Source organism: Rhinichthys klamathensis, unplaced genomic scaffold (genome assembly GCF_029890125.1).
Source record: "Rhinichthys klamathensis goyatoka isolate OS25496 unplaced genomic scaffold, OSU_Roscu_1.1 h1tg000271l_1, whole genome shotgun sequence".
Classification (NCBI taxonomy): domain Eukaryota; kingdom Metazoa; phylum Chordata; class Actinopteri; order Cypriniformes; family Leuciscidae; genus Rhinichthys; species Rhinichthys klamathensis.
The window spans coordinates 83,820-111,399 of NW_026606791.1; the positions used below are offsets into that span (position 1 = coordinate 83,820).

Sequence of the window (27,580 nt, forward strand, 5' to 3'; positions counted from 1 at the left end):
CTAAATGAAATTTTAAAAAATGTCCATTAAAGGTGCTCTACGTAACTTTTAGCGGCCTCTAGTGGTGATGTTTCAGATTGCAACCAAATTTTACAAGAGCGCTCGTGCTCAAACTCATAGACAATACCGTCTATTACGCAAATATCTCGGCGAATACTAGACGGATTCGGCGAGCACCGAGCTCGTTGGGACCATCTAGTCGAGCTGAAAAGAACCATATAAGTTCCATAGTTTTTGGTGGTGTTTTCGCGGAGATATTAGCAGAAAACCATCGGGCGCGCTGCAAAATTGCGGACGCCGGTGACGTCACGATCTCAGAAGAAAATCGCTCGTATCTCGTATCTCTGGAACAAGTGGCTCATTGTAATGTGTGATTGCAACCCCTTCACACACAGGCAATAAAAAAAGGATTCATTTTAGAAGAAAAGTTCCATATAGCACCTTTAAATGATTAAATGTGTCGTGGAATGTTGCAATGAAATACCATTCTTTTTTTCATGTAACATTAAAGGTGCAATAAGTGATTTCTGAGAAACGGACCGAGCACCATGACACACTTGTAGCCAATCATCAGTAGGGGGTGTGTCCACTCACGAGGGGGAGGAGAGAGAGTGAGCAAGAGAGGGAGATTTGATGAAAGACTGTAGAAAGAGAGATGGCTGAGAGACATTACAAAAGAGAAAAGCTCAGAGGAATATCACTGGAAAAAGAAGGGTAAGAGCTTTAGGACCCACGTTAATATTAGAAAAGCTTTCCAGCGCCGGAGAGACTGAAGCGAGAAGGCCTGAAAACGGACGTGAGGTCATGTTGTTTCTGCTCCATACGCGAGTAACATTGGTTTTGCTGTTTCACAGAACCAAGATATGCTGTTGTTGTAATGTTAGCTACAGTAACAGGACAGTTTTGAGTCTCATTGTTTGTCTAGAGCTGTTGTGCTTCTGGCTATAACAACAAACTCATGCTTTTATGTACTTTGATGTAGTGTATGTTCATTTTGAATGACATGACATGTTCTTGCTTGTCATTCGTTCGTCATCTTCGCTTTATTTTTACCATGAAGCATTATTTTGCCTCACTTCTGTTATGATAAAGACATCTGCTCGTGCATTGCGTGTTCATGCATTTTGGGGGCGGAGCAATGAAGGGAGGTGTGTGTTTGTTTGGGTTGATTTCAAATGTCACCAGTGTTCAACAATGATTCTCAGAAATCACTTCCTCCACCTTTAAAAAGGACCTTAAATGCCACCTGAAATAAAAAACCTCATGGAATACGAAATACATTAAATAAAATGATGCAGACAATGTAATTTATCGCAAAATAATGTAATATATAATTAAATGTTGCAGTCAATAAGCATAATGAAAAGTGAGAACAAATAAATAAATTGGATGTGAAATGTATTAACTTGTGTAACATGAAAAGTCATCTGAAATACGACATAAGATACGCCTTGAAATGAAAATTGTCAAAGTCTTGACGGTGGGAAACAAATTAAATGTGTTTCACGGCACGCCTTATGTATTTATCTATGCTTACATTTCATTGTACTTTTATTTATTTATTGCAACATGATGACATATTTAATTATCAATCTAGTTATTTAATTGACCCCCGGTTTCACAGACAAGGCTTAAGCCTAGTCCCAGACTAAAATGCACGTTTGAGCTGTTTTAATCGAATGCAACTTGTACTGATATATCTTAAAATATGTCAGTGCCATTGTTTTGTCTCAAGATGCACACCAGTAATGTTTTTTTCAAAGGCATGTTTATAAAAGTTCCTTAAATGCCCTAATTGAACTAAGGCCGAATCCTGTATATGAAACCTGGCCTTAGTCTGTTAAATCTCTCCACAGCTGCAAGCAGAAGTTTGCCGTTGAATCGGTTTAAATGACAAGCATGACTCATTCACCGATGCGCTTCCTCCGCAGCTTTTTCATCTTCTGTTTCTTTCTTCTTGCCGGTCACGTCCCTCATGTCGTAGGTTTCGTAAGCTTTGACAACCCGGCGAGCGCTCAGGCTGCCATCCAGGCCATGAACGGCTTTCAGATCGGCATGAAGAGGCTTAAAGTTCAGCTCAAGAGGCCTAAAGACGCCAACCGCCCATACTGAGACAAACAGGTGAGGAAACCCAGAAAAGATAACAAGCGCCTCTTCTCTAAATCTCTGTGTTATGCTTTATAATGTGTGACCAGTTCTAAACTAACAAGTCTAGCCAGAATATCCTGTTTTGATTGATTTATTAAAAGAATTGTAACCTAAATAACTCATCAGCATTAGATCTTAAAAAAACGCAGTCGAAAATTAATTTTTACTTTCATTTATTGTTTTTGTGCTGTGTCATTGTTCAAAAAACAATCAAACAAACAAACACAACCTCATCCGCACCAAGGCTGCCCCGTCCAATCATAACTCGTGCGGAGACCACGTCGCTATGGCTACGGTGGCCTAGCAACCAATAAAGCTCCCCCTTCCTCCCACAGCGTTGGTTTGTAAGTTGATTGGCCTGTGTTGGTTGCTGTGGCGATATTCCTGCCTGTGATGGTTGCCATTAGCAGTTTTGTTTTTTGGCCCTTTGTCATGTATCCTCCATGCTGAGAGTGCATGGCGGGTTACCGTGGTGACTATGGACTGTGTTTGGTGCGTTGTGACTCTCTTTTTGTTTTATAAATACTGATCAATAACTGACACTACATCTGTGATTTACTCTCAACGTAACTCGTAGCTAATGGAGTTACTCCAACTAAATTGATCCTATTGAACTCTAATCAACCAGCTCAATGTGCTACTTTTGGGTGGATTTTGTTTTTGATCAGTCTCCTCTGTGTTTTGTTTGGTCATGACTCTACTTCTTCTACAAAATACTCCCATATGTAGTCTGGTGGTGTTATAGTTACTGTGAATGTGGGGTGGGGGTGGGGGTCTCAGTGTGGTTGTATTTGATTCCAAGAGAGTTTGTGCTAGTGGGTATGCTGTTTCGTGCCAACGAGTGAGCTTGTGTACGTGCTTGCGTGAGTGATGCGAACGATTCGTGCGTGAGAGCGAGAGAGCAAGAGGTAGGGAACTTCATTCATTCTACCTCTCAAACCTCTCACGCTGAGGTTTGAGGTGACACTTTGTGGTTGTTTTGGTGAGAAAAGTAACGCATTGTGCCGACCAAAGAACAGCATTCCTCTGTAGGAATTCTGGGTTATTTTTACAGTCTAACTACATTCGATCATTGGTTTGAGCACTCAAAAAGACGCAGTTAAGTCACCATCTGAAAAACGATACAGCCCAGAATTCCTATGGTGCATGTTGGAAATTTGTTTGCCTGCCAGAAATGTTTCCCCACTTTAAACACTAACACAGAAAAACACACACTTGCATTAAAAAAAGAAAAGAAAAACCATTCACTGACTCACAACATAGGTTGCATGGAAGTATAGAATGGTAAGCATTAGATAACCTTCCCAAATGCTAACTTTGTGAAACAAGTAGGAGTGTTTTTTTGTGGATCGGTGTGACTTGCTCCTAACTGCTGTTTTCATTCTCTCTCTCTCTCACAGGGAAGAAAGGAGAGGACTAACGGAGTCACTTTTCCTCTGCTGCAAATTACGGGACCAACAACTTTCGCAAAACTACAGTATAAGACCTACCGAGATTATTTAAACAAAAATATACATTTAATAATAATAAAGACAGACTTATCGCAGGAGGTGCAGGTTAAATAGAATGATTTACTACCTTAACAGTATACGATATAGGACCAATCAGCAACGCAACTCCACTCACTCTTCTGCTTCACAAGCTGTTGTGCCGTGTGCTTGTGGGTCGTGACCTTTCTGCCGTCGACCCGCACATCTACGCCTTGCGCGCGCACACACACACACACACACATACATACATACACAAATGGGACCAACGCTAATATGTCAGTACTACACGAGTTTCACATCTGGGTTCAAAAGAAAAACTTCGGACTATTAAAGTCTTTCTGCAGCAATCTAAAATATGTATATAGAAATTCCAGGGGACCATGTGTAGACATATCGAAACAGTTGGGAGGGTGGGGCTGGGTCCACGCGATCAGAGCAAAGAATCATGGGTGGTACGGTAGCTAGAGACGTTTTGGGAGTTTGGAAGGATTTGCTCTTGGTCTCTAATCTGAGTCCAGTTATACATAGTTCTTCATCTTTAATTCTTACAGAAACAAATGACCTGTGGTAATAGGATGCTGGTCCTATATTGCAATCCTCCCTAAAATGACTGAATATAGTTTATCACAGAGATGCTGTAGTTAGAGGTTTTTTTTGTTTTGTTTTGTTCGTTTTTTCTTTCTTTTTATGGAAAAAAATTTGTGGATGATTCGAGAAGATTCACGAACGTTAAAAATGTATTTCATTGTATATATCATGCTTTTAAAATGAAGGTCAAGATTTAAACATTTGGGATATTATTATTATTATTATTATTATTATTTAGGGAAAATGATTTCTATCCTTTTTTGCAATTAATTTATCAATTTCTTGGAGGGCATTTTTTAAATTATTTATGAAGATAGAGGATCATTGGCACATGTTCCGATGAATCCATGTATTTTTAGACATTTTATTTACAGATTTACCATTAATGAACAATCATTATTATTATTATTATTATTATTCTATTTATTTTCTTCAACTGTTGTTTCACAACCTGTCGATTACAAAAAAAAATTTGAATAAAATTTTAAACAATATTTTTTTGTTTGTGCCTGTGTGTCATTAATGGAATAAATGTATGTGTATTTGTGATATTTTGTGATCTTTAAAATATATATTGATACCAACTTGCAGCAGAACATATTTTCACTCATTAATTATGTATGCTCTAGTCTTCATTGGTTTTGGAAAAGGCTGTGTATCAACATTACTGCATATTTATAATGGCTGTATGAACTTTAATTCCTCACAAATTATTTGAATTATCCTGCTAATTTCAACAATTGCAAGATGGACAAAACTAAAATTGATGTTTTAGTAATCAAAGACATGCACATTGAAAACAATAATTAGAAATGAAAAGTGTTTACCTTCTGGATTAAAAAAAATTCACAACAGAATTTTATTCTGAGTTTATATAGAGTTTTATAAGAACTGAAAAATATTAACTTAATATGATTTAATATTAATAGGAAAAAGGCAATTCTTTTAATTTTGGGGGAAAAAACAACAAAAAACAAATGCATAACTAATATTAATAGCAAACCGTTACTGTTTTTGAGTGGTGTATATAACAAATGCATCATGTTTAAAATAATATAAGGCTACTCTATAATCCATATAGATACAAATCTGTAATTGGACGGACTTTGTGTCATTGTCATGAAATTAAATGCCTTGTTGTGATGCAATTATGGTTCTTCAGGTATTATACTTCTAGTTCAATGATATTTTTTTCAATTGAGACCCACAAATAATCACCCTAGTAATTTACAGCTAACAATAACAGAGCTTCCTCAAAGGTTTCGTCATCCTTAAAACGTCACAACTCGCATGCAGTTAAACGTCACCTTAAATAGCTTCTGCCCCGCCCTTCATATTTAGAATCGCACTCCTCGTTTTTTTTTTTTGGCCCACCTCTTCTGTCTTTCATTCGCCTGCCTCGATTCGGCTCTCAACAACATCCGGCAAAAGTACGTCTAGACACTTTAAACTCGGACATGTGAAGAGAAAAGTTTATAATTCGAGCTACCAACAGTGAACGAAGCGGGGGAAACACCAAAAAGTGGAAGAGTTTGAACGTCAGCTTTAACGCCAGCCTTCCTTTGGCGGTTTTTTCTTATTACGCGGATTTAAGAAAACTATGCTGACAGATTGGATTATGGATTATGAAGAACGATCACAATTGTACAGATTGCCTTGAATAACTGCGAGATTACACCCCCTTTTCATGCACCTTTCCTAAATCCATCTCATCTCATCTCCTCACGCGCTTACATCCGTGTGTTTCGCACTACTGCTGAAAGTAAGTACCGTAATACGCAGTTATGCTTATTCCCGCGCCGCTCTTTGTAGTTGAGCTGACCTTTTCTTAAATTTATTTTCACACATTCATATTTGTTGTATTTTTTAACCTACTGTTGTGTTTTGGCTCGATCGCCTCTTGAAGTCAGTTGTTTGATGATGTATACGGCCTACACTGGGAACGGCGCAATGGAAGTAACGTAACATTTAGTAGCGCGTGATGTTAAGTATGCACTGTTGTGAATACAACAAGACTACGAACTAATATCCGTCGTAACTTGTTCGTGTAGTAATACGTCGAAATGCATCAATAATTTGGAACACCTACAATGTTTCCTCTTTCCTGGTTTTAAGTAGCGGGTTCCATGTTTGAAAGCTGCTCGGAGAATGCTTTGTGAGTGAATGCAAAATTGAGGATTTTACCTAGATAAGTTAGTCTTTTGAAGACCAACAGGAGCGAATCTTGTTAGCCTCGAATGTTTTCACGCTAAAGGACGTCGGCTGTTTTTCACAAGCAGGTTTTAATGTAAACCGTTATAATGGAAGGCTAACTGATCTCTCCTGTACGATATCATCAACGTATCAACTTGTGATTATCGTCTCGTGTTGCACTCGAGCCTCGAGGGCTTTGAAGTGGACTCTCATACCTATGTATGACGTCATGGCATACGTGGAGTAAAAGGATAATGGTGCGGGCAAGTCATGTCGAAAATATCGTATGCACGAGATCACGCCACCACAAAGTCCTAAATACGAATGGGAAGCTCTGGATTTTCTTTTCAAGTTGGGGCGTGTCAGTGAGAAACCTGACTGAAAGCCACTATTTATATAGGTATTTGGCTGTGACTTTGTTGGGCTTTTTTATTTACAACAAAATAAGTTAATTCACTGCACAAAATATAGTAGCATTGTAATATAAAAACAACATATGTAATGATAAAGTTTACAATAGTTACAATGACTTTATGAATTAATTAAAAACATTAAACTGCTAAATACACCTAATGTACATTCTTTGTTCTTCATTTTTTAGACGTAGATTTCAAAAACCTTGCTGTATTTTAATTAAGAGAAGGTACACCATCATCTTGCTCCGACTAAAGTTTGTTGAATGCACTTGACGTTGTAACTTCCCATTTTTTATTTTATTTTTATTTGTTGTTGTGCCCTACTAATTAAGTTTTCAAAAGAAAAATCTATGTCCTTTGATAAGTTTTAAATGGAATTGTTCACTAAAAGATTAGTTCAGGTCATCCCTATTTTGCTCCTATTTTATGAATATTGAATAAATGGACATAATACTCATTTGACCTACTACTTTTTGTATACTCTGTATAATATGGAAGTATAGGCATATTTGGACATGAAACGTGTATTGTTTTGTATTCAAATATGCATACTTTTTATGAAATAGTCATTGAATCATTCACTGAAATCATTCATTAATTCTAAATGCATGTTATAAATCTCATTGTGAACAACTCATCAATGCACTTTTTAATTTTTCTCCAATTTTTTAGTCCGTTTAAAGGGATAGTTCACCCAAAAATGAAAATTCTGTCAACCTCATGTTGTTCCAACCCCGTAAGACTTTCGTTCATCTTCGGAACACAAATTAAGATATTTTTGATTAAATCTGAGAGCTGGATCACTCCTCTATAGGCTTCTATGGGATTGAAACTTGCCGGTCCAGAAAAGTTATGAAAGACATTGTTAAAATAGTCCGAGTGACTACAGTGGCTCAATCTTAAGTTTATCAAGCGACGAGAATACTTTTTGTGTGCAAAAAAACAAACAAAAATAACAACTTTATTCAACTATTCATTTCCTTCTCTGTGGGCCTCGAGTTAGTTCACGTAGTGTAACAGCGCAGCGCTTCTGTGTTGTACATCACACGCATCACACACATGACCAGTGTCGGCCAATAGCTTACGTGTGACGTACAACACAGAAGCGCTGCGCAGTTACAATACGTGAACTGTCCAGCTGATCCATAGAACCAAGTCCCGGTCTACATTTTTTCCTTTCCGATAATTCGCTACACTCGTATACACGTCACAATACGGAATAAAAGTTCTCTTGCTACTTCCCCTACATCACAATTTTAAACATCAAATGCATTTTTTCACACAAAACACAGCAAAGCTGATTTATCTTTTTTCTGTCAGTCACTGATTCATTCATGAACAAAAACACAACTACGGCTCTCCAGCTGCCTTTTATAGTTTGGGTATTTGCTAACCAAACAATTCTTCAAAGCTGAGAGTGAATGCAAACGAAAGCTGACTTTTACAGACAGTCTTTAGACTCCATGTTCAAAGTCCAATGTCTTATTTCATGCTTGGAAATTAATTAAGTCCTCTGAGAGACATTTTGCTATTTCGAACTCACCAATGCTTGTGAAAACATCCATCAGTAGCTGTGGTGATTTCTAATAAACAGTGTTTTGGATTCCCCCTCAACATAAAAAGATATTATTGAAAAGGAAAGATTCTGAATTATGAAGTCATCTATGATTGAATTTTTTCAGTCATAACAGTGCAGGTCTTCTATCAAAGTTTGACACTTTGACATTGCTGATATATTCAAGGCTTGCTCAGATAACATTCTGACAGTCTGTGTTATCACTGTGCATTTAGCTCTTCATTCACACAGAATGGCACAGCAAGGGAGAGAATCCATCTCATTCTCAAGCCTGGCCGGCTCCAAGCAGTGCTCATTACCACAGGTGACAGTGCAGCTTTTCAGCCGCTGCCAGCCAATGACAGCGGCCATGATGTCATGCTGACCTCTCAGAATGATTCCATTGAAACAGAGCAGGCTTTAGTACAGCTGTCGACCCATCCGCTCAAACCGTGTCACTGACAGCAGCACGAGGATAAGGAGGGGCTTTCATTGAAAAGTCCTCCACATATTTTCTTGGACCCGTGTGAATGGTTCACCAATCTGTACCAGGGATGTGTTCATGTCCCTCTCAGGAGAGCTCATCTTTTACAGAAAGTTGACTTTCTTTGTGGTTAAAATGATAGCTCATCAGCCCACATTTAGTTTCTGAATGAATAATGTGGATTATCAGTATTGAGGGTGGATGACATGAGTGTTTGCTAAGGGAATGGCAGCATATTTAGTCCTCTTAATGTGTTACTTGTGTTCTATGAAGGTTTATTGGCAGTGTAATGTGTAAATATTGTACTTTAAACGCATGCTCTGTTCAAACACTATTGAGCTGCCTCCATAGACAGTATTTTAAGGCATTATTGTGTGCTCCAGATTCTAAAGCCTGTTGCAAGCCAGCAACGTAAGCCTGGTACACACTACAATTTTGGCCACGATTCTGAAACAAATTTTTTGTGAATCTTACATGATTCCTCTGAGCACTGTAAAAATGAAAGGATCCTGGAGGAACCTTTTGGGGTTCCTCACTTTACCACTCCAGCAGAACCCGTTCAAAAGTGGTGGTTCCCTGAGGAACTCTTATATGAAGCATTGTGTGGAACTGCTTTGGGTCCCTCCAGGAACTGAGTTTAACGTTTTATTTCTTTATTCTTTATTTCTTGGTGGTACCATAGTTACCATTAACTTCTAAGGTAATAAACAAACTTAACCAAATACAAAATAAGAATAGTTATTATTATAGCATATTAGATACGTTTTAATACATACACTTTGAAAAAATCTAGTAATAGGTCAAATAACAATGAATACATAAGCAACAAGAATAATCAACCATTTATATACAATAGGCTATACAAGATAAGACATCTCAACAAAATGCATGGAAACAAATATGTTCCATGTAAAAAAAATATGTACAAATTGCATTAACATCTTGACTGCACTAATTAAAAGTTCACCAAATGTTTTTTTTAGTATACTCCACTTTAAAAGATTTGTCTCTCAATCTTCTTTTGTTAAGTCTGACGTCACTATTTCCGGTCCAAAAGCTCTATCAGCTGCCTAAAGCAAACAACAAACAGTGCTAATGTACACTCACAGTGCCACTGTAATACTACTGAAAAATCACGATCCTAACCTTTGTCTCTATACGCAAATAATCTCAGATGATCACAGTTATTCAGCTTTTATGAATCGTTAAAATATTGAAGTCTGGGATGCCGTGAGACTGTGAGTGTACACCATTTAAAAAGCTTATCTTAAATGTGTGATCTGAATCAACAGTGCCCATAAACGTCTAGAAATGAGTAGAAGGCTTGGACCCGGAAACAGAATTCCTTACGCACAACTTAAGCGGATAACATCACAACTTCATAGATTACATTGTTACACTGTTGACATTGTACAATGGACCTTTTTGCCCTCAAAATTTCACTGAAATTTCACAGATGTGACCCACACCTCCGTTGCAACATAAAATTCAATCAATATGAATAAAATATTTACAAGGGACATTTGATGTGAAGGGTAATTATGGTAACACCAATACTTGGAATTTGTCCTCTGCATTTAACCCATCCAAGTAAGTGCACACACAATAGGAGCAGTGAGTAGTAAACACACACACACTGTAATCCGTGGACACACCCACGGAACAGCAGTAATTACCACACCAAAATTTGAGGGAATTAATGAGTCTGAAAAGTAAAAATAATATGCAACAGCTTTGTTTTCTGCCAGGCTTCTTTTTTCTCTCGCTTTCCTGGTGTATGGTCCTGGCAGTTGATTTTAAGCTCTACAAGAGGTTTTCATTCCTGTTCAAACTTGTATTTCAGCATACTAAGCCAAGATCCCAACAAAGTTTAAAATGTACTGTTAGTAATGTAATTAGCGTCATAGATGTGAAAATAAAAACCATTTCCTCATCCTTGTGACTTTTCAAACCTGTTTGAGTTTCTATCTTTAAAACCCAAAAGCAGATCACCGTTCACTTTCACTGCATTTTTTTGTTGTTGTTTTAAATCATTCATGAATCCATCCTTACTTAAACTCGTCTTGTTCAATTCAATACATCAATTTATGTAAAATGGATAAGTATTCTGTTCATATGAGTCCACAGCTCATGTGTTATGAATTGTGTTAGAAGTCTTCTGAAGCTGTAAAATAGCTTTTTTTATATATATATATAAAAAAAATCATCCTTACCCTCAAATAAGTCACAATGAAAAATGATTAAGGCATAAGAAAAAAGGTAAATCAAGCATATATTGACACCAAACCTGTCTTTTAATTTATCTGAGTAACGTGAATGAGATGGGAAGATTTTCAGAGAGTGGGCCGAACTGATTCACACACACATAGCTCTTATAAAAACTAGGAATATAGTGTATCGATGGTTTTAAGATAATTTTAAAGTTTAATAGCTTCTATCCCCATTCACTTTTGATGAATGGACAAGAGCAGCTTTAAGATACGTTTAGATCCTTAACCCTTACTTAAGGATCTAAGTAAGGGTTAGATCCATTACAGCACCTTGTCTAACATTTATCAGTGAATATCTCCTAAACTGTCATTGAAATGAAATTCACAGTAGGTAGGTAAAGAAGATATGGCATAATGTACATTACCACAGAAAATAAAAGACGCAATTACAGTAGTGCACTTACAAGTAAACCAGGTCATGCACTTTTGAAATATGAAGCTTGTTAAATCACCTAACATGAATTATATTTGAACTGTAAGGTTGTGTAAAATATAATTTGTGTTGTAAGTGGATGAACTAAAAGAAAAAAGTTGCAGAGCAGCGTTGATGTCAAGTTTCTGTGGATGCGAAGCACGAACTCCGATCTCTGTGTGCGAGTGATGTGTGTGTATGTGTCTCCCAGAAGCCCCACAAAATCACTTTTAATTTTAGGCTAGTCTTTCAAAATGTCTGAATATGTCATATGTGTCTTCCTCTGCATCAGGATGTTGTCCGGGCTGAGAGAGTGGTTCTGGAACGAGAGGCTGTGGTTTCCAGAAGGCCTGGGCTGGGCCAACCTGGAGGATCGCGATGGTGTCATCTACTCCAAAGCATCTGACCTCTGGGTGACCCTGCCCATCGCCCTCGTCTTCCTTATCATACGTCAGGTCTTTGAAAGGTCAGCATTAGATTGAGTGTTTTTATGTGGTTAAGAAACGCCAATGTCAATATTGTATTTGCAACACATGGTTTATGCACTGGGCTTTTTTTTTATCAGAAGTGCATGTATAGACGCATGCTGTTCATCATAAAAGAATCCTGAAAAACATTTAACACTGATTCCCAAAAAATATGAATCAGCACAATGATAATCATAAGAAATTTTTCTTGAGCAGCGTATTAGAATGATTTCTGAAGGATCATGTGACACTGAAATAAGGGCTGCTGAAAATTCAGCTTTTCATCACAGAAATAAAATGTGTTAAAATAGAAAACTAATTGTAATAACCTTTCACAATATTACTGTTTTTACTATAGTTGTTCAAGTAAATGCACCTTGGTGAGGATATGAGACTTCTTTAAAAAATATATATTTTTTAAATCTTAGCATAATATGTGTAATATGGAGTGAATTAAACTTACTGTGAACAACTGTTTACTGCAGCACAGATGTAGGATATTTGATATTTCATCATCTGTCTTGTAAATGGAATCATTTAGTAATCAATCTGAATTATGTTTGACATGGTGTGAAATTTCAAAAACTTAACCTTTGAATGATCAATGTTTTAAATATGGTTAACATTGATGCAGTGTTTTCAGTTTTTCCAACTCAAGTGTTGAGAGTTTAACACTGTTCATCAACTTTAGGACGGTGGCCATTCGTCTGGCCACAGCTATGGGCGTAAAGGAGAAAACCCGAGTGCGAGTGGCTCACGACCCTATAATGGAGTCGTACTTCAGAATCACAAGTAAAAATCCCAAACAGGTACAATTCAACATATTCTACACTGTCCAACTCATCAGTACAGAACAACCCTATGTATATGTTCTTTTTGAATGTTTCCTCATTTGCAAGCTTCTGTTAAATAAATAGATAAATGTATGCAGAAAAATGTATGCACTGAATTTTTTTCAGTCTACTTGTGATCGACATATCTAACTCAACTCATATTTCACCATTAACGGACCCTTCACGTTCTACGTTACTCTACAGGGTGAAATCGAGAGTTTAGGTAAAAAGACCGGGTACTCAGAGAGACATATCCACAGATGGTTCCGGCGACGACGGAATCAAGAGAGACCAAACCAGCTGAAGAAGTTCAGAGAGGCCAGGTACAGAGCGATACACACAGGCTGTCCGATCCCATCCTTTCATAAATGGTCATAAATTGCATCATTCTGTATCAAGTCTTGCAAAAAGCAATTGACTGCTCGTAAACATCATAAAATGATTGAGTAACATGATTGAGTAATCTGAGAATGGCAAGGTATGCAATTATTACACAATATTCACTGTGCAACAAAAAAAAAAAACATACATTTTCTATTAGGTGGTAGGAAGTCTATTTCACACTGGAGAAACGGTATGTGGTGTTAATAAACGGAATACAATTTGGCTAATCTATCCATGCATTACCCATGCAAAAATTCACTGTGTTTTACTAACTGTGGGTTGTTCCTTTAATATCTCGCCCTTGACATTTCAACATCTATTTGTCTTGTGCTTCAGAATCGCATCCAATACGTGTGATTAAAGGAATGTGCAGGGTTCAATACAAGTTAAGATTTATCCGAAGCATTTGGGATAATGTTGATTACCTTTTCAAACCGTCCCTCAAAATGTATACATTTCATTAAAAACAAAATGCAGATAAAATAACCAGGCTGAGCAGCAAACATCTCAATCCACACAGTTTTGAGAGTACACTTTTCAATATTATACGTTTCAACACACGATTAGTGTGATATTGTTTACCAACCATGTCTGTGCAAAGTTTTATCAATTTGTGGCCATGTAAAGCATTTTTCACTTGCATTGAAGTTCATCCACTTACAAAACAAATTACAATTTACACCACCTTACAGTTCAAATATAATTCATGTAGGTGATTTTAACAAGCTTCATATTTCAAAAGTGCATGACCCGGTTTACTTGTAGGCTAAGTGCACTACTGTAATTGCGTCTTTTATTTTCTGTGGTAATGTACATTATGCCACAAAGGCTTGTCAATAGCTTTTAACTTGTATTGAGCTTTGAAAACATCCTTTAAATTAGGTTGTTGTTATCATGCCGTCTCCTACTGTCAGTCACAATAGTAGGTCATAGATGCTTTAAATATAGGCTTAGGTGCTGTTGTTCGTGATGTGGTCTTGTAATAGTACAGTTTGTATTGTGAGTGGACTCTATCGGCTTGTTTTTGTACATTTTGTTGATGTGTGTCCTGTAGTAACTTCATAATGCAAAAATAAGTGTAGACCCTTGAATTGAATGGCTGGTGATCAAATAATGTTTTGGAACCAATAATCCAAATAATAATGACATTTATTGATATGAGAGATGCATTGCTTTTTATATTATGTTGCTAATATATGTCGTTTGCTGAAATGGATGTACATTTTCTTACAGTTGGAGATTTACCTTTTACCTTCTTGCTTTCATTGCTGGCCTTGCTGCACTTATTGATGTAAGTTTTTCAAACGCTTCCCTTTTCCTATTTGTTATTATATCAGTGTATACTAGTATATCGACCAATGTTTGATCATTTTGAGTTTTATCGGCATGAACCAAATCCTACTTTTGGCCTTTAATATTTATATTAGTGCTCTCAAATCGATTAATCACATCTAACTTAAAAGTTTTTGTTTACATAATATATGTTTGGGTATATATATATATATATATATATATATATATATTATTTTATTTTAGATATTATATATATGTGTGCCTGTCTGTCTATTACTGTGCATATACACACATTTATATAAATGTGTGTGTATACAGTGTATATACACACACAGACATATAATATATACACACATATATTATGTAAACAAACTTTTATGTTTGATGTGATTAATCGCGATTAGTTGATTTGACAGCACTAATTTATATGTTTCCTAGTATGGCTGTTGTCATTTTGAATCTTGGCTGGTTGGCTGCCATTTTCAAAATTCTGTTTTGTCTAGGGATAGTTCAAATTTTTGGGTTTCAAATATATGAATGAAAAGTGTTGTTTGTTTTATACAATACTTACTCACAATTAATAGAAATATTTGGAAATTTTCCCAATTTTATCCATAAATGTATCCATTTAATTTCAGCAATATCGTGTACATCTTGTTTGCTAACATTACATGTATATCCTATCATAATTATATATGTAAACTACAGATCCAAAGTTTGGACAAACTTACTTATTCTTTATTATTGCTATTTTATACATTTTAGAATAAAAGTAAAGTCATCAAAACTAAAAGTGTTTGCTAAAAGTGTTTGCGAACCCAGGTTTTTTTCCAAAGCAAAACAAAATGTAATTGCTCTTTTATAGTATTTCAACTTGTCACTCGAGACAAAAATAGCCAAGTAAGCTGGCATGCCGCTAAAACACCAATCAACCAACCAAATGTTTGACTGGTGGTTTATATCTACCATTACATCAGCTATCAGCCAACTTGCTCTCTAGATTTTGGCATTGGCTGTTAAAATACCCATACTAGTGAACCATTACTCCTCCATCATACTTGTAATGTCATACTTGTGACCTGCATTGCTTTTGTTGAGATGAAATGTGAGAGCTTCTTTGTCTTGGCTCATATTCTCTTCATATTGTTTGTCTTTTGCAGAAACCTTGGTTCTACAAAATGGAGGAGATGTGGGCGGGGTTTCCAATGCTAGTATGTTCACTTCTTTTATTCTTCTTCCATTGATTGTAGATTTGAAAAGGGTCTTCACAACATTGGCCTAATCTAAAGCGATCTTTCAGTGAACTTTCATGTTGATAAGCCTACAGTATGTAAATAAGAGAGTTAGAGGAGACGCAGAGAACTTTGAATTTGCCATGGGAAATATGCAAACTGATTCCAGATAATCCTACAGCTTTGGATCATGACGTCTGTTCTGTTGACTGTCACACTGAGATATCAAAACAACATATTTGATTAATTTCTTTGTTTTCTGTCTCTCTCTAGCCGCTGCTGCCCTCTCAGTACTGGTACTACATGATCGAACTAGGGTTTTACATGTCACTCCTCTTCAGCGTAGCGTCAGACGTCAAGCGAAAAGTGAGTGTGCTGAGAATATCAAAGCCTAAAAAAAAAAAAAATGTCGATCTTTTTAATAGAAATTTCCAGTATTTGTGGAAGCTTGTTTCTGCCACGGAATAAAAATTACAAAGGTAATTGCGACTTTTTATCTTACTGTTCTAACTTTTTTCTCTCACAATCACAGGTTTATATCTCATGATTTTAAATCTTTTTTTTCCTCAGAATTGTGAGATAAACTCGCAGTTGGGTGTTATATAGTGCGAATTACAACATATAAACTCACATTTCTTAGAACAAAAGTCAGCTCACAAATCTTTATCTTGCAATTTGAACTTTATAACTTGCAATTGCAAGTTTATCTCACAATTGTCTTTTTCCCCCTCAGAATTGTTTATGCAATTCTAGCTTTTTTTTTCTCCTTCAGAATTGTGTATATAGACTTGCAATTGTGAGTTATACACTCACCTAAAGGATTATTAGGAACACCTGTTCAATTTCTCATTAATGCAATTATCTAATCAACCAATCACAAGCAATTTTGAGCGTGGCATGGTTGTTGGTGCCAGACGGGCCGGTCTGAGTATTTCACAATCTGCTCAGTTACTGGGATTTTCACGCACAACCATTTCTAGGGTTTACGAAGAATGGTGTGAAAAGGGAAAAACATCCAGTATGCGGCAGTCCTGTGGGCGAAAATGCCTTGTTGATGCTAGAGGTCAGAGGAGAATGGGCCGACTGATTCAAGCTGATAGAAGAGCAACTTTGACTGAAATAACCACTCGTTACAACCGAGGTATGCAGCAAAGCATTTGTGAAGCCACAACACGCACAACTTTGAGGCGGATGGGCTACAACAGCAGAAGACCCCACCGAGTACCACTCATCTCCACTACAAATAGGAAAAAGAGGCTACAATTTGCAAGAGCTCACCAAAATTGGACAGTTGAAGACTGGAAAAATGTTGCCTGGTCTGATGAGTCTCGATTTCTGTTGAGACATTCAGATGGTAGAGTCAGAATTTGGCGTAAACCGAATGAGAACATGGATCCATCATGCCTTGTTACCACTGTGCAGGCTGGTGGTGGTGGTGTAATGGTGTGGGGGATGTTTTCTTGGCACACTTTAGGCCCCTTAGTGCCAATTGGGCATCGTTTAAATGCCACGGCCTACCTGAGCATGGTTTCTGACCATGTCCATCCCTTTATGGCCACCATGTACCCATCCTCTGATGGATACTTCCAGCAGGATAATGCACCATGTCACAAAGCTGGAATCATTTCAAATTGGTTTCTTGAACATGACAATGAGTTCACTGTACTAAAATGGCCCCCACAGTCACCAGATCTCAACCCAATAGAGCATCTTTGGGATGTGGTGGAACGGGAGCTTCGTGGCAGTTCTGAAGGCGAAAGGGGGTCAAACACAGTATTAGTATGGTGTTCCTAATAATCCTTTAGGTGAGTGTATAGTACGAATTGTGAGTAGTAAGATTAAAATGTTGCAATTACCTTTTTTTACACTATGGAGGAAACAAGCTTCCACAGCATTAGTTTTGAAATGTTGATTATTTGTACAAGTATTTCCACAAGATGTCTGTTAGGTGTGTGATGTTATCTGCCGTGTTTGTGTATGCGTGTGAGGTTAGTTAATATTTTACTTGTGTGCCTGTGGAAAATCTCTTGTCTCACAGAGCCCAATAACATAAATTTTGATTTTTATATAGTCTGTCTCCAGCACAAAGAATGGAAATTGAAAAAAGAAATTAGAGTCTCAGAACAGTGCGATTGCACTTCAGATTATCTTTTTAAGCTCTTCATGAAGTATGTCTCATGTTTAGTGCTATCCATTAAACTTCTAGCCAACTGTGTGAATAAAGCTTCAGAACTAAACTGAATGAAGAATGCATCAATGTACCTTCTTCCTAAAGTTTGAAGGAACATTCGAGAGTCTAATAAGATGATACATCCACACAAAACCTATTTACATTTGGGGTGTACGTTAAATCAAGCTTCATCCAACATGAAAAAGTCACTAGCCTGAGATAATAAAATGTCACCTGGTGATATTTTCTCAAACTGAGTTTAATAGGTCATCTATTTGACGTGATGGTTTGATTAATCAGTCACCTAGTCTATGCTGCTCATCCTGAACTTTGACTCTAAAGCTGGAGTAATATCATACTAATATCACTCAACAGAGTTTGTGAAATCCAAATTCAGGGCCTTAAATTCTTAGAAAAAGAGAAGGATTATGCAAAAGCTATATTACAGATGCAGTTTAGCAAAAAATAAACAATAAACAGAAGCATAATCTAATGATGCTGCACTATGTACAAGGTTGTAATATGCGTTTTGTTTGTTTGTGAAGAAATACAATGATTTGGTGAGAGAATACCATGATATTTTGTAATATGCACTACCATTCAAAAGCTTGGCATCAGTTACATTTTTTTTTTAATTAATACTTTTATTCTGAAGTGACACATTTTTAATGTTACAAAATCTCATTATGAAATAAATATTTTTTCTCTAATACACATTAGCCAAGATTAATGACACCCTTTTATTCAATACTTTTTGCAACCCCATTTTGCCAAGATAACAGCTCTGAGTTTTCTCCTGTAATGCCTGATGAGTTTAGAGAAATCCTGACAAGAGATCAGAGACCATTCCTCCATACGGAATCTCTCCTTATCCTTTAAATTCCCAGGTCCATGTTTATACACTCCTCTTCAGTTTTCTATTGGGTCAGAACCTTAATTTTGTGGTGAGTGACACATTTTTGTGGTTTTTTTTTGTTTTTGTTTTTGGATCATTGTCCTGATGGAAGATTCAACCACGGCCCATTATAAGATTTCTAGCAGAGGCTGTCAAGTTTTGATTATTTTTATCCGTTGATATTTGATAGAATCCATGATGCCATTTATCTGAACAAGATGTCCAGGACCTCCTGCAGAAAAATAGGCTCGCAACAGGATCCAGACCAAAAAATATTTTTTTTTTGTCTAATCTGATAGCCCCCTGGTTAAAGTTCCAGTAGAGTCTGACAACAGAATATGCTGGAGTTTGTTTTTGGATGAGCGAGGAGGATTTTTCATTGAAACCCTCATAAACAACATGTGGTGATGTAGGTGCTGTTTGACACCAAGACTCAACTAATCTCTGCAATTCTCCAGCTCTGGTCCTTGGAGAGTCTTTGTCCACTCAAACTCTCCTCCTCACCTTGCATTAGGACAATATAGACACACGTCCTCTTCCAGGCAGATTTATAACATTTCCTGTTGATTGGAACTTATTAATTATTGTCCGGATTGGGAATTTTGGGAACAGCCACTTTCTGTTTTGTGAAGCTCAACAATCTTTTGCTGTGCATCAGGGCCGAGTTTCTCAAAAGCATCAAAAGCCTAAGTAGATCATAGAACCATTGCCACCAATAATCTACTAAGGTTTTACCCATGGTGATGGATGTTTAAGGGAATTTGACCTTTGTGTTTCCTTATATTTATACTCCTGTGAAACAGGAAGTCATGGCTGGATAGTTTCATGTTTCTAGTCAACCTGGTGTGTTGGTTTGCTGTTACTGTTTTTTACTGTAATTTATCACATAAATGAGGCCTTAAAGGGATTGTTCACCCAAAAATGAAAATTAGCCTATGATTTACTCACCCTCAAATCATCCTGGGTGTATATTACATTCTTCTTTGAGACGAATACAATCAGAGTTATATTAAAAAATGTCCTGGCTCTTCCAAGCTTTATAATGGCAGTGAATGCCTGTTTCTGTTTTGAAGTCCATCAAAGTGCATCTATCCATCATAAAAGTGCTCCACACGACTCCGGGGGGCTAATAAAGGCCTTCTGAAGCGAAGCGTTTGTGTAAGAAAATATTCATATTTAGCACGTTACAAAGTAAAATTCTAGCTTCCGGCCAAACGTCCATACTCAGTCTACTTGCGCCTAAAGCGCATTTTATGACGTCCGAAGTAGCATCATGGCGTAGCGTAAATATCAGCAGTACATCGCATTACTCGCATAAGTTGCGCTTAGACTTAAGTCGAATCCGTATGTTCGTTTGGCCGGAAGCTAGTTATTTTACTTTATAAAGTTTTAAATATGGATATTTTTCTTACACAAACTCATCGCTTCACTTCAGAAGGCCTTTATTAACCCCCCGGGGTCGTTTGGAGCACTTTTATGATGGATAGATGCACTTTTATGGACTTCAAAACAGAAACAGGCATTCACTGCCATTATAAAGCTTGGAAGAGCCAGGCCATGTTTTAATATAAGTCTGATTGTATTCGTCTCAAAGAAGAACGTCATATACACCTAGGATAATTTGAGGGTGAGTAAATCATGGGCTAATTTTCATTTTTGGGTGAATAATCCCTTTAAGAGACTACTTTCCAAACAATTACTGACCACAATCTTTTGATTGGTAGTATTCCATATTTATATTATTAACCTGGTACTCCAAATAATGCCATGGCACTATAGCCGCGTTTCCACCGCAGGAACTTTCCCCAGGAACTAGGAACTTTGGGGTGGTACTCCGTGTGTTTACACTGCAGGAACCAGGGTCTAAATGAAGTTCCGGGTAAAAATTTCCCCCCCAGAAAGTCCCTGCTGGCGAGGTAGTACTTTTTCAGAGTTCAGGAACTTTCGGGGTGGGACTTGTGCGCTGAACATGCTGATTGGTTATTTTACCTTGTTCTCTCTGCCGGATGGCGCGCGTTCGTCCCATCCATCTCACGGACATGTCCGCTATAGCTGATAACAAACGTTGTCTACTTTTATATCTAGCATTACGAGCTTTCTGAAATGAATACGCTTTGGTATTAGTGTTCGTCTCTTTTCTGCCGTTTTGTTAATTACCTCCTTAGTAAACCAATAGATCGCACACAAAAGCAGCACAGCTTGAATCTCCTCAATACTTAAAACTCAAAACAAGTACGCGCAGACTGGGAGGAGCAGTCGCACGCAGTTCAACGTCACCAGACTAATCTTCCCGGTACTTTAGTCCACGGTGTAAACGCAGTGAGCAGCCGTTCTGGGGCAAAAAAAGTTCCTATGAAAAAAGTTCCTGGGACAAATAGTTCCTGGTAATTGCGGTGGAAACGCGGCTTATGATGATGTATGTCCAAAGCCATTGTATTATTTTGTTGGTAAGATAATATTGCCTCTCATTCTCTCTTCCTCAGGACTTTAAAGAACAAATAGTGCACCATGTTGCCACCATCGTGCTGATTAGTTTCTCCTGGTGTGTGAACTACATCAGAGCAGGAACCCTCATTATGCTGGTGCACGACGCCTCCGACTATCTTCTGGAGGTAATGGAACATCTGAAGAACATTAGTGTTGAGACTGTGTCTCTGGAGCTTTGACTTTGTTACATTCAATTAAAAAAACAAACGTTTTTCAAGCAACATTAGAATAAATGTATTTCAAGTGAAAGCAGTATTTCACTGTTTAACAGAATGCTTGAACTGTGGTGAGTTGTTTTAATTCTGTTTGGATAGGCTATCATAGAGCAAATTACATATGTTTTTTCTGCTAACTTCCTCTGAGAAGTCTAATCCCATCCATATTCCCGATAGCAGTATCTTTAATTGTGGCTTCTCCTTGTTTATTTTGATTTTTGCTGAATACCTTAACTAAAACTGCCCGCTACACCTGTATTATAAATTAAGACCTTTTTGAAAACTTTCTGGGCAAAATAAATATCATTTCGGTGGTTCAAGTACTGGTTCAAGGAGAGTAGTCTGATCATGGACTTCTCAAAATTGACATTAAAATAATGTTAGTCACCATTAAAATAATTTTATCACATATATAGGTCTTGCCTACTTAATTGAGTTTCGTGACATCCACATCCAGATCCCAGTCCTGTCCAGTCCATGATTTCACAGGTATCCTATATTGATAGTTGTAAGCTTAAGTTTTATATTAAAAAGTATCTTGTCCAGTGCTGTTACTGAGCTTCATATGCTTTTAAATTCATGTAGATTCTGTAAAAGCCAGAAGTAATTCAGTAAATCTACTTCAGTCTGTCATGGTTGTTAAAGGGATAGTTCACCCAAAAATTCTGTCATTAAGTACTCACCCTCATGTCGTTCCAAACCCGTAACCGTAACACTTTCGTTCATCTTCGGAACAAATGAATCCCTCCATTGACAGCTACGCAACTACCACTTTGAAGCTTCAAAAAGTTCATAAAGAGATCTTAAAACTAATCCATATAAAGCGGTTTAGTCCAAATTTTCTTAAGAGACTCGATCTCTTTATCTGATGAACAGATTGAATTTAGGCTTTTATTCACATATAAACATTGATCAGCGAAAATAAACAGAAGCTCAACCGAACCTGCTTGAAGCGCGAGAACAAACCTTTTGCGGAAGCTCAAACGTGCTGTGTAACACGAGAATGAACCTCATTGGTTCTTGCGGAAGCTCAAACGTGCTGTGTAACACGAGAATGAACCTCATTGGTTCTCGCACGTCAAGCGAACGTACTTGAGCTTCCGTTTACCACAACTGATGTGTGAATTGATGAATGTTTATATGTGGATAAAAGCCTAAATTCAATCTGTTCATCATATAAAGCAATCGTGTCTCTTCAGAAAATTGACTAAACCGCTAAATTCATATGGATTAGTTTTACGATCACTTTAAGAACTTTTTGAAGCATCAAAGTGGTAGTTGCGTAGCTGTCAATGGAGGGACAGAAATCACTCAGATTTCATCAAAAAGTTGTTCTGAAGATGAACAAAAGTCTTATGGGTTTGGAATGACATGAGAGTGAGTAATTAATGACAGAATTCTTATTTTTGGGTGAACTATCCCTTTAATGCAGGTGTGTAACACTGCTCCCTAGTGGTGCTTTTGTGCAAGAGTCAAAAACACATGTCTTGTCTGTCCTATAACAGTCTGCCAAGATGTTTAACTATGCCGGCTGGAGAAAAGCGTGCAACTACATATTCATCTTATTTGCTGTCGTCTTCATAATCACCAGACTCATCATCTTCCCATTTGGGTGAGTTAAATAATTTTCTATTTTGATCCCAAGGTTTATTATTATTAAACTATAAATCATTCATTTCTCTTGACACTTTCTATATTTGTCAAGAGTTATCAAATGAAAGCTCTATAAATAGTAATTTGTGCTTGTCTCCTAGATTGGTTGAAATGCCAAATCTTTAGTTATTGCTATATACATTTTAATATTAACTCCATATGCCTTTTCTCTTCACTGCTAGGTAAATGTCAGATGTAAAACTCTCACTTTCTCTCTTTTCTGTGTCTCACAGGATCATGCATTGTACCTGGGTGTATCCAGTGACTCTTTACCGTCCGTTCTTTGGGTATTACTTCTTTAACGGGCTGCTGTTTGTGCTGCTGTGTCTACACATCTTCTGGGCCGTACTCATCCTGCGTATGGCCATCAAATTCTTGCCAGGCAATGTAAGTTAACCAACACAGACTGCACTGATTTGGATATTTAATTTTGGCATTTCATACACTATAGTTCTGTAGGGGTGACCCCGAATAGTCGAAGATTCGATGCTTCGATAGGAGGAGCCTGATTCGACTACCAATCTCACGGTCGAATCTTCGCAGATGTGTTATTAAACGAGGATTATGTCATTTTGGCTATATGAGTGTGCTCAATGTCTGATTTCACATAGAACTACTGGTTTTCTGTCAATACGTTAATATACAGCCTATTATGATAATGCTGTCAATAAAAACGTGCCAAGAAAGAATGTTTTTTAACGTGCGTGCAGCGTGAATAAATCCGAAAGTTTCACTTTCGATCCGTGACCGACAGAGGAGCGTCTTGTCGGCAGGGATTTAAATCTTTAAAAATGTCTGGGATAAGAAAATCTAAAGATGCACACCATCAGAAAGGATATTCTCCAAGGCTGGATTTAGCATCAGGAAAACCATGATCGCACTTCTGCCGGCCAACGTTAACAGGTTTTCCTCGGGACGTTCTAAAACGCTTAACGTGAAAAAAGCTTTTAAAACGCTTAAATGGCACTTTTACGTGCTTAATGTATGTACACAGTAAGCTACACACCTTAAGAAACCATTCCATGTGCAGATAAGCAGATGAACCCAAAATATGAACGCAACGCGTTTCTCCTATAGAAAGTCACGTAAAGCTTTTTCTTTAACGGTTTTCTATGGGAGGAAATGCTTAACGCAGCCTATAATAAAACGCATTGCGTTCATATTTTGGGCTCATCTGCTTTTCTGTAGGCTATATAGTATGCTTTATTAATAAGGTGTGTACTGTGTGTGTACAGAATTTGATCTTTTAATATAACAGTTTTAGGACAAAGCCGTTAAGCGTTTTAGAATGTAGGGCTATTTTATCCGCGCACACAATTTGAAAAGACTCAAACGGACACAGGCCGAGTGAAAGACTGGATTTTGTTTTTTCGATCAGGTATGGGTACAAGTGATTTCAAAACATTTCAGCCGGTTCTAATTTGATTTTTGGATACTGTGAACACGTTTAGCTAAAAAGACTGCGGCTCCAGTTTAGCGTTTATTGTTGTTTCTGCAGTTAAAAAGACAAAATTGACAATCCTGGCCATACTTTCGTTATTTTAATAATTAATTTATTTTTATTTTATTAATTGATCACTCAGGGTTATCTAATTGAACTATTTGTGACAATTGTGTTTTGAATATTTGTTCCCCTGCACTTTCGGCATTTTGCGCACATTTGTTCTGCTTCTTGTGACTTGATTCTGACTTATTTCGTTTTGTATTTTTATTTATTATAAATGTATATTGTGTTGTTGATTATTTTTCAGTGCATCGATGTTGCGCTGTAGGCCTACTTCATGCTCGTACAGGCAATTCAGCCGATTTAATTTGATTTGCATGTGAAATGCAAATCCTATCTGCAGTGTGGCCTTTCTGCTGTTATTTATGTTATTTCTTAGTTTTATTGATCCAAAATGTTTTTATACATTTTCTTCTATATCTTTGTATGATGTTCTGTACATCGCGGCTTTAAAATGTTAAAGCCCCCCCCCTCCCCAACACCACACACATGATTCGACTATTAGTTGACTATAGGCAGGACTTGACGAATCTGATTCGACTATGAAAATCCTTAGTCGGGGACACCCCTATAGTTCTGTAACACTGATGATTTCAAAGCCAGAAGACGAAAATAGCCCTCTTCCCCCATAAAATGTTTTTTTCTCTTAAAGTTATAAATATCACATTTCTAACATCAAGAACACCGCTCAGTCATGCAGAGCCAAAGCACAACCAAAACAATGTTCTTCCGCAAAATGCATACAGTTTTGTTTTTTAACCGCTAGAGGACCAAAAGTTACATAGTGTACGTTTTTAAATGGTTGGTTGACTCAATCAGTTGCTTACCATCCAAACAGTTTTTCACACGTGGGAAAAAACTAAAGATATTTAGCAGATTGTCCACGCTGCTCTTCTCCATACAATGAAAATAAATGGTGATCATCGCCATTCCTTGTTCCCATCCAATTTAATTTGACAAAAAAGAGCAGCTTGGACAGTCTGTTAAATATCTCCTTGTGTTCCAAATGAGGGAAAAAAATCATGTGAAATGACATGAGTGAGAAAATCTTTGGGTTTGAGCTGAAAAAATTGTAAGATATATGAATCGCAAGGATTTAAAAGCTTCATCAACGTTTATTTGTCCCGCCGCAGAATATTGTGGAGGACGAGAGGAGTGACAGAGAAGAAACAGAGTCCGAGGATGACGAGGACGACGAGACACCAATGAAAAATGGAGCAGTGCAGAACGGCCACTCTCCCTTAAACAACAACCATCACCGCAAGAATGAGTGATGCTCTCAGAGACGAGAGAGGAGGTACAACACTGCCCTTCATGTGCACATGGACGAGAGAGACCAACAAACTAATGTCAGGGGTGTTTGATAGATTGAAAAGGCCCAGAGCAAACACACACATTCACTCACACACACGCACACTCACACACATATACACATGTAGTAAATGTGATACTAATTTTTGGAAACAGAAATACTTCAAAAAAGAGGAACAAAATAACCTCTTACCCCTTGCAAACTATTCAAAACACTATTAGCAGGCACTGTATCATTAAATAACCTTTTTTTTTTTAGATTCTCTAATGTTAGTGAATCCAACATTCACTTGTTCTACTGGAAATATTCCCTCCAGTTTAGTACGCGTTTAGTACCTTATTAGTACAAAGTTGTACTGCTGTTCATACGTTTAATTTCTTTTTGGGCATCACACACTGTTATCCTCCCTTTAGTTGTCAGTAAGTTTTTTGCATGTTTTTTTTCTTTCTGGTCAACTGTCAGATTTCCCAGTATCGGTGTTCTGAAGTTGCCAGAAACTGACTGGAATAATTTTTTCTTTCTTCATGTCCTATTTGTTCACTTGACAATAACAGTCTCACCAAGTGACCTTCACGCGCCTGCTTACCTTATTAAACACACGTGACCTTCATCGCAGGTGTGTGTATACCGAGGGTCTTCCTCACTGATCTTTCTCCAATGCAGTTGCACTAAAACATTATTGACCCAGCTTTCCTTCTTTTAGAGATACAAAGACTCATGATTTGTAATGCCATGATAGCCTGTCCCAAAGTCGCTGAATCAGTATGCTGCTTTGTTTTTGTTGCATTTAACGTTTGTCTTGTAACTGTTGTGTCTGTAATGAAGCAACAAATGTGTGTGTGTGTATCATAACTAATATTTGTGTTTTGCTCAGCGTGTGTCCTGTAACACATTTCTGTTAAAGACTCATTCTTAGTTATATCAGTTACACATACAAGTTATTTTAAAGATTTTTTTTTTTGTTGGTTTTTCATTTAAGATTATTTTTATTTAAGGTCCAGATTTTTTAAGCAAGCCTGATAAGCTGATAATTTATGCAGTAGGGGGGAAATTGCTTTGTAAAAAAACAACAACAAAAAAACTGTACTTGGCAGCAAAACCTGTAGTTTATGTTTTTGTCTCTTCCATTAATATGATAAATTATTTCAATAATAATCAGTATTGACTGTTGGATGCACTTTGTAACTCTGTCTTATGTAAAATGCATTATAATGATTGTGTTTTCAGCAAACGTTTTGACATAACTGAACCTCTGGTTTGCATTTGTGGTATTGGAAATAAATTCCATAGTTCAAAAAAAAAAGAAAGAAAGAAAGAAAGTTCAGTTATGGAATTAGCTCAATATGTCCTCCAGTATGTTATGTTTGCCCATTGGCTGCTGCTTTACATGAGGTCATATGAAACTTTACAGGGAGAGTATACCCAAAAAAAATTAAATTCATCCTCATCATGTCATTCCAACTCTGTATGACTTTGTCTTCTGCGTAACACAAAAGATATTTTGAATTGGATGCAGACTAAATTTGGACATCATTGATTGTATTGTATGGACAAAAACAAAATCTTCTTTTGTGTTCCA

General features: G+C 37.1%; 2 protein-coding genes across 3 annotated transcripts in view; both read left to right on the top strand.

Annotated features, from left to right (window-relative positions):
- celf3a (cugbp, Elav-like family member 3a) overlaps window positions 1-4,720 on the top strand; it is a 37,760-nt gene extending 33,040 nt beyond the window's left edge. The window contains exons 16-17 of the mRNA XM_056268413.1: window positions 1,985-2,121; window positions 3,549-4,720. Coding sequence (XP_056124388.1) covers window positions 1,985-2,112 — 128 coding nt within the window. The 3' untranslated portion in view covers window positions 2,113-2,121; window positions 3,549-4,720. The remainder of the gene's footprint in view (window positions 1-1,984; window positions 2,122-3,548) is intronic.
- Window positions 4,721-5,584: 864 nt separating this feature from the next.
- Window positions 5,585-26,090, top strand: cers2a (ceramide synthase 2a). Of its 2 annotated transcripts, XM_056268421.1 has the most exons (12): window positions 5,585-5,988; window positions 7,021-7,089; window positions 11,849-12,022; window positions 12,715-12,832; window positions 13,061-13,179; window positions 14,474-14,531; window positions 15,694-15,744; window positions 16,039-16,131; window positions 21,314-21,442; window positions 23,038-23,144; window positions 23,419-23,572; window positions 25,823-26,090. In XM_056268421.1, exons 3-12 carry the CDS (start codon window positions 11,850-11,852, stop codon window positions 25,961-25,963), a joined length of 1,143 nt encoding a protein of 380 aa, XP_056124396.1. In that variant the 5' UTR covers window positions 5,585-5,988; window positions 7,021-7,089; window position 11,849; the 3' UTR covers window positions 25,964-26,090. The 2 variants fall into 2 exon arrangements, with proteins under 2 accessions (XP_056124396.1, XP_056124395.1); XM_056268420.1 differs by lacking the exon at window positions 7,021-7,089 and having other exon boundaries at window positions 5,586-5,988.
- The last annotated feature ends 1,490 nt before the right edge of the window (window positions 26,091-27,580 follow it).